Below are 13,286 nucleotides of genomic sequence, written 5' to 3'. Positions count from 1 at the left end.
GGGCAAGGTGATCTCTGCAGACAGATATGTTTAGGATTTCTATACAGTATGTTAAAGTGTCACCTACCACTACAATAGTCAAGCGGATATCAACATTGTTGACTTTTCCACCTTACATCAATGTTATTGGTTAGCATAAGTGCGTAAGCCACATTATACTAAAAAGTATATTTATGACATACGGACTTTTGGGATTTCCAGCATTCTGAATTAGAACAGGAATTTAGGCCTATACGTTTAAAGCATGCTGTCATTTTGGGCTGCCCAACTTGAGATACATAAACCTGATTTTTGTAAAGGTCCTGAGCACCCAACGCTCCATTCTCCTTCACTGGGAGTAGGAGATGCTCAAAACCATTGAAAAATCTCAAATTAAGCCATCATAATTAAAGAGCAATTTTGAAATCTTAGGACTAAATATTTGCAAACAGATCTTAAACAAGTGGAGGGTAGTTTCCTCTCAGAATCACTGTTGTTTTCTTTCCCAAATTTAGGATGACCCCAGTGAATTCATCCAAGGTGCTTCAAACCTCAAAACCAGCCACAGTACATCAGGGTCATCTGATTCGACAGTTTTTAAAGCGATTCCATTAAAGATGATGTCAGGGAGTCCTGAGTACTGGAAGTATAAAGGATATAGCAAACATAGCCACCTGAAAACACTATCATCAGCCCCACAAGATTCGGTTGTGAAAAAAGTAGAGCCTGATAACATTCCAAGAAGCTTGATGCCTACCCCCTGTCTTTCTCCAACTGGAAGTAAACCTGAATTCTCTAAGGAAAGCCCAAGCACCTTTGAAAAAACAAAGGATACATCAGTGAGTGAATTAAGAGCATCAATAAGTAAAAAGTCCCTCAAAGAAATCTTACGAGAGAATTCAAGTCTGAAAGCTGAGACTCCCGTAAGTGATTTTGCTTTGGAATTAAATGATTTACATTGTTTGAACAGAAAGGCTGTAACTGGGTCCAAAGCTATACTAATGTATATCTAATATATTGGGTTTTAGTAAGGGTTTTGACACAGTCCCACAGGACATTCTCACCAGCAAATGAGGAAAATGGGGTCTAGGTGAAATTACTATAAGGTTTGTGCACAACGGATTGAAAGGTCGTACTCAAAGAGTAGTTATCAATGGTTCATTGTCAAACTGGGAGGATGTATTTTGTGAGGTCTAGCAGGGATCAGTCCTTGGTCCGGTATTATTCAATATTTTCATTAGTGACTTGGGTAATAGAGTGAGAGAGCATGCATGTAAAGTTTGCAGATGACACCAAGCTGGGAGGGGTTGCAAACACTTTGGAGGACAGCATTAGAGTTCAAATTGATGTGGACACCGGCAAAATGAGGTCAGACACATGCATGGAAATAAGTGGCAGGCTGCAACTTTTATTAAACTTTAACAAAGTAGAGGGGTGCTACCAGCCCAACTCCCATATTCTCCTATACCAGGCATTTAATTGATTCCAGTGCAGGGGTTACACATATGGCTCCTTGCCAAATAACCCATAACTGCCGCCAGGTTACGGGGCTCCTTACTGTATAACCCATAACGCATGGTAGGTCTCTGCTCTCTGAGTCCTAGCACCCTTCTCCCCATGAGGAGGGACAAATTGTGCAGCAGGGCGGGGACCTTGGCCCACAAAGGCCACAAGGTCTCACCCTATCCCATGAGCCCAAGGCACAACACCAAAATCCCACGTCTTTTAACTCTGGGAACCATTCATTTTATTCTCTTAATCGCACTGGAAATTGGCCACAAGTTGCAATGAATAAACAACTCTACTCTGGTACCTTAGTCAGGTAATAAGTGCATCCCTGCTTAACCCATTGTGGCTTGAAGGTGCTGCAAGGAACTCCCTGGTCTTTTGCAAATTGGCCCATGATTGGCTAGGCCCGCAGCATCTGTCAGGCCAGGTTCCCATTCCTAGTGCAGGTGGGTAGGGCAGGCTGCTGGAATGGAGTCAAAAGAGCCTCCACAGGGCCCTTAATGCTGGGCTCAATCCTGGCAGCTGGGGAATGCTGGTCAGTCAGCATCACTTTCTCCCAGCTGGCCAATGGGTGCCAAAGACTCCTAGGGAGAGGAGCTACATAATGTCCCTTAGCAAGTGTCTCTCTCCCTTGCTACTGGGACTGTTCCCCTTTCACCACTGGCCCCATCAGGTTCCCCCACCCATTCTTGCAGGTGGGTGGCTTTTGGAGAATTGATCTGACTTAAAACAAGATGAAATTCAATAAAGGTAAGTACTTCCCTTAGGAAGGAAAAATCAAATGCACAACTGCAAAATGGGGAATAACTGGCTAGGTGTTAGAACTGCTGAAAAGGATCTGGGGGTTATAGTGAATCGCATATTGAAAATGAGTCAACAGTAAGGTGCAGTTGTGAGCAAGGCTATTTTCATTCCGGGGGTGTATGAACAGGAGCGTTGTACATAAGACCTGAGAGGTAACTGTCCCACTCTGCTTGGCACTGGGGCCTCAGAGGGAGTATTGTGTCCGGTTCTGAGCACAGTACTTTAGGAAAGCTGTGGATAAACTGAAGACAGTCCAGAGGAGAGCAACAAAGATGACAAAAGGTTTAGAAAACCTGACCTGTGAGGAAAGGTTAAAAAAACCTGGGAATATTTAGTCTTGAGAAAAGAAGACTGGGGGGGGGACCTGATAACAGTCTTCAAAGGTGTTACCGGCTGTTATAAAGAAGATGGTGATCAATTGTTACCATGTCCACTGAAGGCAGGACAAGAAGTAATGGGCTTAATCTGCAGCAAGGGAGATTTAGTTTTAGATATTAGGAAAAACTTTCTAGTTATAAGGTAGTTAAGCTGTGGAACAAGCTTCCAAGGGTGGTTGTAGAATGTCCAGGGTTTATGTGGCCTTCCTGAACGCAAGGGGCTGGACTTGATGACATATTGGGGTCCTTTGCTGTCCTACATTTCTATGATTCTATAAATCATTAGCATCAGTTGAGAAATAATAAAATAGTATATGTTTCATCCAGATATATGCAAAATATATATTTCACCACATCCGTGTTTAAAAAGCATACTTCAGTTCCCAAGTTTGGGTTCTTAAAGTTGCACTGCATATAAAATAGCACTGTACCTACAAACAGAAATCACTGGGGTTTGCAAACAAAAAGATAATAGGCTTGAATAGTCATACAACTCAAGTTCTCAAAATGTGTGAATTACAAATGCAGGCATAGTTTTGAGCAGAAAGGCTAGGAAGAAAAATTGATAGAGTTTCAATAGCAATCTACAGGAAAAGCCATAAAAAAATCACTAGTCTGTGCAGTTCATAGTCTCTCTGCAGCAGTCCTGAACAATAATAAATGATCTGATCGAAGGCTAAAAGTAAGGCAGTGTCAGAGACTAAATCCCCGGCTACTTTGGGGATTTTTTTCCCCATGTGATTTTTTTTTTCCTCTTGTATTCTCCTTATGGCTACATGCAGTGATGTGAGAATAAATTAGCCCATTTCACACAAATGACAGGACATTACTTAAGCGTTAAGGATTTTCTTCCCAAGTTATGTATTAAAAAGTCTGCTTTGAATGAGAAATTAGTTTTTTACTTTCAAGCACATTCTGTAGGCAGCAGATCAAAGAGCATGTTCTTATGACACACTTTAGGCAGTGTCATACTTTGCTGTTTAGAATATAAGTCTTCTTTTCCCAGCTCCGGGCCCATCCTCAATCCATTATAAATGAATTGCACTTCTTCCTGAATTAACTGGGGGTAGTCCAGACATGTTACTCAGGCTTCTGAGCATGGCCTCTCTCTCCTTTCTTCACCCACCAGAACTTCTGCCAGTGGAGGTGAAAATGTGACACTGGCACAACCCTCCTAGCTGTCATCTCTAAAACCCAGCTATAATGTTGATTTGGGGACAATCTATTTTCTAGTTCCTGCCCTTCACAAAGTCACAGAATCTTTCATGAGGGCATCTGTGTATTCCCACTTGTGGGATCTGGCACCCTGGTGTCAAGTTGCAGAATTGCCTTGAAAAGCCATCTCTGTTGGGGGGGAGGAGGAGGTTCACGAGATCTTGCATGAGGGTGGTGGCATTGTCCCATGGTGTATAAGGCAGTGCCACCCCACAAGCAACTCAGTCTTTCTCCCTAATTGCAAATTTCTAATGTCTTCTAGCATGCCGCACTATAGGGGAAGGAGGGCAGGTAGTGGCTTTAGTTTTAGCCCTTGCTCCATGGCTGATAGCCTTGTCCATTACATCCATCTGTCTATTCATGGCTGTTAATTTGTACATGAATGAAATAGTGCACACTCACATATGCCAGCTGGTCCCTTCAGGAGTGTTAGTTTCTTCCAGTGTGTAACAAAGTGCATGGCAACTGTCACCAACAGGCATGTTACCCTTTGTTCTTACAGCAGGTCATCGATTCCAGGTATTCCCAGCAGGAAAGCTACTGGATCACACAATTGCTGTTTTGAGATAATATAGGAACAGACAGATTCCCCAAAAGGCTGTTTTAATGGTATTCCAACTACTTGTGGGCAAGGAACCTATTGCTCCATAATTTCTCTAGCAGTTTTGCGGTTATTTGTCCTATATTGTTTTCAGACTCCCTGAAGTGATAGGCTATTGGTATAATGTTTTGTAATGCCTTTTCTGGAATATAATGCAGATTGTGGACTTTTTTTTCCAAAATATCTTCCCAGTACATTGTAATTCTTTTTTTACAGTCCTTTCCCAAGCTACCATGTAACATAGATTCCAGGGACCATTGTGATATCTAGTCTAAACACAGGGACAAAAAACTTCCCCAAATTAATTTCTAGAGCAGATTTTTTTTTTTTTTTTAGAAAAACATCCAGTCTTGATTTAAAAATTGTCAGTGATGAAGATTCCACCATGCCCCTTGGTAAATTGTTCCAGTGGTTAATTACTCTCATCGTTAAACATTAATGCCTTATTTCCAGTCTGATTCTTTACCTTCTGTTACTTCATAGCTACCTGCTCTGTTTCAGACTCAGAGGGCTTTGATGCTAAAAGGAAATGAATTCCTTTCTATGATTAACGCTCCTGTACAAGTAAATTGTTAGTTAAAACCTAGAATGGAATACTTGTGGCACCTTAGAGACTAACCAATTTATTTGAGCATAACCTAGAATCTAAATTTTTCTTTGTTTTTTTGGCTCAGATCAAACTTGCAGAGTGTTAGAATTTAAAGAATATCATTCTTCTTCGAGTACTGGCTCTATGGGTGCTCCACTGTCGGTGTGCTTGCATCCCTGTGCTGCTGTTCAGAGAACTTTGGTAGCAGTTAGGTCTCGCCACGATGCTAGCCAGTGCGCATGGGCTACCCCCCTCAGTTTCTTCTCCTTCAGGGATGGGGCAACACATGCTGGGCAACGCTCTCCTTCCCTGGGACAGGGACCTTCTCTATGCCTTTCCTCCATTTCCTCTGCTATCGAAAGTCCTATTAAAAATAAAAAGAGAAGGAGAACATGTCATACTGATCGTTTTGGCAAAATAAGAACAGACTTGGTACCATTACCTGTCACAACTCGTGACAAACCAGGCCATACCTCCTCTCGCAGAATGAAGGATGTACTCTACATCCCAACCTGGGGATTCTCCGCCTGGAGGCTTGGCTCCTTTATGGTTCCAACACATAGAAAGCTCCTGCCTGGAGAAGCTACAAGAGGTATTACTACACAGTAGAGCAGGGAAGGGCAAACTACGGCCCGCAGGTCAGATCCGGACCGTCAGGGCTTTCAGTCAATGTTATCAGGTTCACAACATGACGTCTCCAGCTGATATTTGTACACTCCCTGAGGCCAATCTCCATATCAGTCACCTTCCTTGGGAATGGCCCTGCCTAAGAAGAGGAGGAAGCTACTCACCTTGTGCAGTAACGATGTGTGTCGCTATGGGTGCTCCACAACCCACCCTCCTCCCCTCTACTTCAGAGTTCTTGTCTGTGACTCTGCGGTAGAGAAGGAACTGAGCGGAGTTAGCCCAGGCCTGCTGGCTAGCCTTGTGGCGGGGCACAAGGAGAGACAGCGCATGTGCGGGCCTAACAGACACTGCTACCGAAGTTCTCCAATCAGCAGTGCAGGGACACAAGCACACCTGCCTTGGAGCAGCCAAAGGGACATGTCTCGAAGAACCATGGTTACTACTCAAGGTGAGTAACTTCCTCTTTCATGGTCCTGATCCTCTGTAAGGTGCACTCAGTGAGACAATTAAAAATAGTAGCACTCAGACAATGAGCACATGTAGTCGTTGGGGCACTTCAAGTGCAGTGAAAGAGAAGTCGTGGCTAAAAAGAGAAACAACTGAAAAAACAGGACAGCTGTCTCGAGGGTGGAGAATGAAAAACCTCTGCTAATGGTCCTTCCTCTCCAATACCTTCTTGCTGCAGCTGAGAGTAAGAGTGGCAACTAGGCAAAAGTTGTGTAGGTCCACAAAGCACATTGGGGCAAACTGAGGAATCTTATGAGACTGTTTTTATTTAACAGAAAACTTCTTCCCAGCAGGAAGGTTTTTTCAAATTTTCAGTGCCCTACGAAACAAGTTAATTTCTTCATCTTAAAAAAGTACATGCGTGTTTTTTGTTGGCTGAACTGGTTAGTTTTTAAACATGGAAGGGAAGAGCTGTCATTTTTCCTTTGGTCTCAGATGTTTGGTTACAATTTCTAACAGAATGGTTAGACTCTTAATGATAGTACTCTTGTGTGTAAAGTTACTAACATGCATAAGTGTTTGCAAGATGGATGTGGCGGTATATGGATGGCTGATACGATTTTTTTTTATTGCCACAAAATATATATATAGCGGATCTGACAGACTTACTATTATTTATTATTATTTGCATTACTGTAGCTCCTAGGAGCCATAGTCATGGATCAGGACCCCATTGTGCGAGGCATTGTAAAACAGAGAACAAAAAGGTGGTCGCTCCCCCAGGGTCATACATTCTAGGTATAAGACAAAAGACAACAGATGGATACAGACAGAAGGGGGGAAATACAGTGGGACAATGCTCATCAGCATGATAGGCAGCGGTTTTTGACAGACTTACACGTATAGTATTTGATCAAAGTTTGAAAATATTTTTTTCCACTCGGAAGTCTTTATTTGGTAGTCCTCTGATGCTTCTCTTTGTGGTACTGCTGTTCCACATTGTGTCCCAAAATTGAAAAGATGCTGATTCACTTTCAGTATTGCCTTGTTTTACCATTAGAAAACAGGCTCCATTAACAAATAAAATCTTATGTTTTTTCTGATATTAGAGTATTATAAAAATATAGATCATTCCAGGCATTCTAAAGTTAATAGAGAATCATAGAAATGTAGCCCTGGAAGGGACCTCAAGAGGTCATCAAGTCCAGCCCAAAGCCCTGAGGCAGGACCAAGTAAACCTAGACCATCCCTGATAACATGTTTGTCCAACTTGTTCTTAAAATCCTCCAGTGATAAGAATTCCACAACCTCCCTTGGAAGCCTGTTCCAGAGCTTAAATACACCTTTTGTTAGAAAGTTTACCTAATATCGAATTGATATCTCCCTTGCTTCAGATTAAGTCCATTACACTTGTACCTCCAGTGGACAGGGAGAACAATTGATCACTATGTAAGGCGTACATTTTTAACAGTGAGAGTAATGAACCTTTGGAATGAAATTGGATGTTCTAGGAGTTATTTTGGGGGAGGTCTATGGCAATGTGTCTCCTGCGCCTCTTTGCAGCACACATGTGATGAAACCGTCCTCTTTATAACAGCCCTTAACATATGTGCAGACTGTTATTAGGTCCCCTGCATTCTTCTTTTCTCAGGACTAAACATTCCCAGGTTTTTTCATCTTTCCTTGTAGGTCAGGTTTTCTAAACCTTTGTTGCTCTACTCTGGACTCTCTTCAGCTTACCCACAGCTTTCCTAAGGTGTAGCACTCAGAATTGGACACTTTACTCCAGCTGAGGCCTCACCAGAGCAGAGCAGGACAATAATCTCCCATATCTTTCATACAACACTCCTATTAATAAACCTCAAAATTATATTAGCCTTTTTCCCAACTGCATCACGTTGTTGACACCTATTCAATTTCTGAAACACTGTACCCCCAAAATCCCTTTTAGCAGTAGTGTCACCTAGCCAGTTATTCCCCCTTTTGTAGTTGTGCCGTTGATTTTTCCTTTCTAGGTGTAGTACTTTGCATTTGTCTTTGAATTTCATCATTATGATCTCAGACCAATCCTCTAATATGTCAAGGTTGTTTTGAATTCTAATCCTGCCCTCCAAAGTGCTTGCAACCCCTCCCAATTTGGTGTCATCTGCAAATTTTATAAGCATACTCTCCACTCCATTATCCAAGTCATTAATTAAAATATTGAATAGTTCCAGACCCAGGACTGAAGGACCCCATTAGGTACGTCCTCCCAGTTTGACAGCAAACCATTGATGATTACTCTTCGACTACACTCTTTGAACTGGTTGTGTACCCACCTTATAGTAATTTCATGTAGTCCACATATCCTTAGTTTGCTTATGAGCATGTTATGTGGAACTGTATTAAAAGCCTAACTCAATCAAGTAGGGATGTAAAATGTTAAACGGTTAACCGATAAGTAGTAGTCTTACCATTAATATATTGCAGTTAATGTTTAAAACAGATTGGTAAAATAATTTTGTGATGTAGTACCTAATGTGCACATTAAAAACTCCACCGCAATAGCCGGAGGGCACTGGAGCTTGCAGAGCTCTCGCAGCTTGGGGCACCGCTGAATCAGCCTGTGCCTGGCGGAGAGGGCACTGCTTGGGGCAGCCCTGCGCCCCCTCAGCTCTGCTTCTCTTGCCGCTCGCTGCAGCAGTGGGTCTGCCCAGGCACCACTGGATCTGCCGGAACACTTGGATCTGCCCTGGCACTGCTGCTCTCCCAGCAGCAGTGCGCCGAACTAGCTGCTAGGCAGCGCCTAGTAACTGGGAGAGCGAGGGGTGGGATCAGAGCATGTCCAGCCATGCACATGCAAACGATCCCCCAGCCCACTGTACTCCACCTCCCAGGAGAGACAGCAGAGTGCCCCCCCCGCCAAGCCAGGGGTAGGTTGTGAGCTTGTTAACGAGTAAACGGTTAACCAATATAATTTTTGTCGTTTAAAGGGGTAGTTTTTTAAACGATAGTTGCATCCGTAAAATCAAGATGTATCATGTCTACTGCTTCCCCTTATCACCTAAGCAAGTAACCCTGTCAGAGAAGGAAATTAGGTTGGTTTGGCATGATTTGAGAAGAGAGATGATTTGAAATTGACTTGTCTGTACATTATTTTAAAGTCAGAACACATACAGTCCTAGATCTAGGAATGTTTTTACATTGTATGCACCGAAAACGTGGGCTCCCATTGAGTTTTACAAAAACATACTAGAAGTGAGACATTGTTAAATGTAACCAGACAGTCCCATTTTAATATGATTGTCACTGGTAACTAGTCTTTATATATTCCATGTTGAAACATGTTTCAGTGTTCTGAGAATCCAAAAGGAAGTGAAGTAGCTTTATGACACAGGTAGTTTCATGCCAAAATGAGAGTTTACATAGAAGCAGTGTCTTCTGTTCATCTCATACAGAGCACTGGTAAAAATGCTTAAGCAACTCTTAATGAAATTGATTGGAAAACTACTTAGGAAACTGTAAGGACCTGGTTGCTTGCAATGTTTTATTCATGTTTTAATAGAGTTCTCTATTATTATGTTCAAATATTTTTAATTAAGAAGGAAGTACAGCCTTCTGGGTAATATTGAAACCATGTAGATAGCTGGTAATTAAACTTTTCCGCACGTATAACTGCATTCAAATAATACTGAATAAATCACATGAACCTAGTACAATGCAAATGTCATTACATACATCTTTAAACTGAAAAAATGCCTTTAAATAACAGGTTTTGTCAATCCAGCAAAAGTTTAGACACTTAATAAATGTTTCTTATCATAAGGAGAGGATATACAGAAACACAAGATAAACTTTTAATTACTAACTGAAGTATTCAGTTTAGAAAAATTTAAGTGCATGGCAAAAAGATTTTTACATCAAAAATGCCTTATAAAATACAAAGTGAACTTAATTTCAAATTCAATTTTCAAATTCTCTCTTTGAAAATCAACTAAGAAATGATGAATCCTATCAAAGCATTATGTGGTAGGCATCTGAAGCGGCAAAATAATTTCCCCCAAACTTTGTTTTATTTAATAATAAAGAGGTTATTGTAGGGAAGGATAAAGGAGAGAGAGAATGAGCCAGTCCTCTCTTCTCTAAACGTTTTATTTGCCTGAAAAATAAGTGTGTTACTGGGGAGGGAAACCAATTGCCAACACCTTGATATTTTCAGATAAGCACAAAAAGATTCAAAAGACAAAACTGTGCTGTGTGTTTCGAATTCTTATAAAAAGATTCCAAAGTGTAAGCTCTTTCTGTAGAGACTTAAGAGAAGAGGCAAATGACAGGACAAAAAGCAGTTTCCCCTTAATTAAAGGGGAAGGATAGTGAACATTCTATTATTTGAGCTCTGAAAGAGACTGCAGGTGTTTCATGAGTTCATGCCATCTGAATAACTCCATGCCAGTCAGTCACTACATAGGAGGATTGACAAATATGATGGAAGTTCCGATAAAACAAAAAGTTAATCAGTGGGAGAATCAACAGAAAAGCTTTTAACAACTTCAGCAAGATTAATAAAATAGATTTTTACAGTAGCTAAAGCTCACATGGATGATTGACACAAAAAATGAAAAAGCAGGTTTTTCACACTAATGTCTTGATGTTACTAATAGAAGCTCAGATTATTGCATATGTATTCTATTCTGTAAGGGTCTAGAGAATCTGGCTTGTGCTATTGTAGGATTAAACTGTGGTGATAGTTATCACATACTACAGGAGTAGAGCCTGGAGCTAAAAATACAATGTTAAAATGTTCAGGACAGTTACCCAGAAATCATAAGAATGGATGCCTTTAAAAATAGATTAGAAAGACTATCAGGTATAAAAATTCCTGGATTAAAATGTGTCCGGATTCACAAAGGTGAGTAGAGGGCCAGCCCTAGACCAAATAGCGCCCCAGGCAAGGAGCGTCTTTAGGAGCCCCCCACCCACCCATTTGTTAAACTTTTGAATACCTTATTTTTATTGTATTTGTAGCCTATTTCGCGACTTTGCAGGATTTACATGCCTGATTTATTCATGTCATATAAGATGATAAATTTGCAGGCTAGGATCTGTAAATCTGTATTTACATTTCACTGACTGGCGATGCCCCACCCCATATATACCCATGGGGGAATGGCTGACAACATTCTAGGAGGTTTGAGGAAAATGTAGTTCTCAGAAAGTCTGGAAGGCTCCATGAGATTCACAAAGGTCCAGAACGTTCTAGGAGGTCAGTGAAAAATGAATCCACCTACGGAATACCGGAAACATGTTACTTCAAACATTCTATTTTCCCTTTTGCCACTAACAACAAAACCAGGTTGCCTGGGTCACCTGCCCCTAAATCCAGCCCTGGGTGAGTATCACCTCCTCAGGTAGGAGACCTTATCCAGTTCATCAAAGAAGTATAGAGAGAATTGATTCAACTTCTGTGCAATATTATGAAACCAAAGTAATCTCCCCGATCAGGACAAATATAGCTACTTCTGCACTGATTTCCTAAAAGTCACTAGTTAACCGTAAATGTTTGAGACATCTGAACATTCTGAACAGAGAGAAGATTGTTTAAGTCCCATTGCTTTTCCACATTGGACCGAACAAGGGAATTCTTGTAGATCACATTTAGTCTCAAGTGATAACAGTAATCTTGCACATTCACATCCCTGACTCCTGGATTCTGCAATGATGTAAAATCTTATGGACCATGGAAGACTTGGCAAGACTACCTGGCTGGCTGTCTCAGAAAATAGTGTCCCAGTGTTTAAGACTATTTTGTAGGAAAATCTGATAATCCAAAAACCTGTTCTCTATAGAGGAATATGGCAAAGGGCTTGAGATGTGTGATAAAAATGGAGAATTTTTAGCAGTAAGATTTTAGAATTAGATGTCATCCCCTAGTGCCCTTTCATTATAAACCCTGTATTGCAGTAATATCTTGACCACCTCAGATCACTTCAGACTGAAACTTGGCTTGCTGGTTGTCAGGTTGCAGGCATATTTCTTTTCCCCCTTTCAAAATTTGTTTAAATTGGTTCTGTTATTTTGATGCAAATCTTCTTTGGATCAGAGTGTGAAGCACTTTTTGACAGTGATGAAAGAGGCTAGGACTGAAAAAAAACATTGTAATACAAAATTTACACTTTTTAAAATAGGTTAACATAAATTTATTACTAAAACTGCCATTCCCAACTGCAAAAGCCACTCCAGGTGCTTTACAATATAAAGGCACTCTAAAAACAAACACTCTGTAAAAACATTGATAAATTGTATACATATGTAACAAATTGAGGTGGTCCAACACAAGACAAAAGGCTGGCAGAGGTGATGGGGAGGTTAATAAATAAGGGTAAAAAGACAATAAATACAATAACAGGAGCAAAGGCAAAAGACACAAAGAAAGCGAAAATTATATAATTGACTATAAACTTGGGGAAATGGACAAGGCTTATTTCGTGGTTGTATGTTTCAGAAAAACTGCAAAATGAGTGTATATGTGCACTTGAAGAATTGAAAAGCTGAAAAACTCTAGATCAAAGTATTTAAAATGCTTTTGGGGGCAGGAACTTTGGTTTTCTGTATGTGAATACCACCTAGCTCTTTGTGGGTGTTACTTGTACATAAATAATAATAATAATTAATAACAATGGGCAAAGAGACACATACCAAAGCTTTGTCATTGACTTACTAGCTGTTTTTCAAACAGTTGAGGGGGCAGCAAGTTTAAATGTTCCAGCTTACAAAGCCTTTTTCAAGAATGAACTGCCAGGAAATAACAACTAGTTGTCAACCCAAAGAGATCTTGATGTTCTAAAATATATTTTGGCTTGTATATTTCAGCTTTTTGGCATTGTGATTTTTAGAGTTGAGTGCATTTTGCTGGGCATAATTTCGGGCACTGTGACTCCATCAATGGGCTCAGGGCACTGTAGGATTTTTTTTTTCAGTGCTATAATATGGAAAGTTTGAGCTAATGCAACAGTCAGGCTCAAAAAATTGTAAGGTTGGCCTAATTAGATGACGTTTTAAAAAATGGGTTCTCTTTATTTGCCTCTGGTTTTTGAGTCTGACTGTTGCATAGCATCCAAAAATTACAAATGATTTAGCTCAGACTTTCCGTATTATAACT

At 40.7% G+C, this 13,286-nt stretch overlaps 1 protein-coding gene across 34 annotated transcripts in view; it reads left to right on the top strand.

Annotated features, from left to right (window-relative positions):
* Positions 1-13,286, top strand: part of CFAP20DC (CFAP20 domain containing) — a 167,205-nt gene that overhangs the window by 95,327 nt on the left and 58,592 nt on the right. For 29 of the 34 annotated variants that reach the window (XM_043550764.1, XM_037903810.2, XM_037903808.2 and 26 more), the window contains one exon: positions 495-902. The exons of the other annotated variants lie outside the window; for them this stretch is intronic. In XM_043550764.1, coding sequence (XP_043406699.1) covers positions 495-902 — 408 coding nt within the window. The remainder of the gene's footprint in view (positions 1-494; positions 903-13,286) is intronic. 34 annotated transcript variants of the gene reach the window in all.

Source organism: Chelonia mydas, chromosome 7 (assembly GCF_015237465.2).
Source record: "Chelonia mydas isolate rCheMyd1 chromosome 7, rCheMyd1.pri.v2, whole genome shotgun sequence".
Lineage (NCBI taxonomy): Eukaryota > Metazoa > Chordata > Testudines > Cheloniidae > Chelonia > Chelonia mydas.
This window is presented reverse-complemented; position numbering and strand designations above follow the sequence as displayed.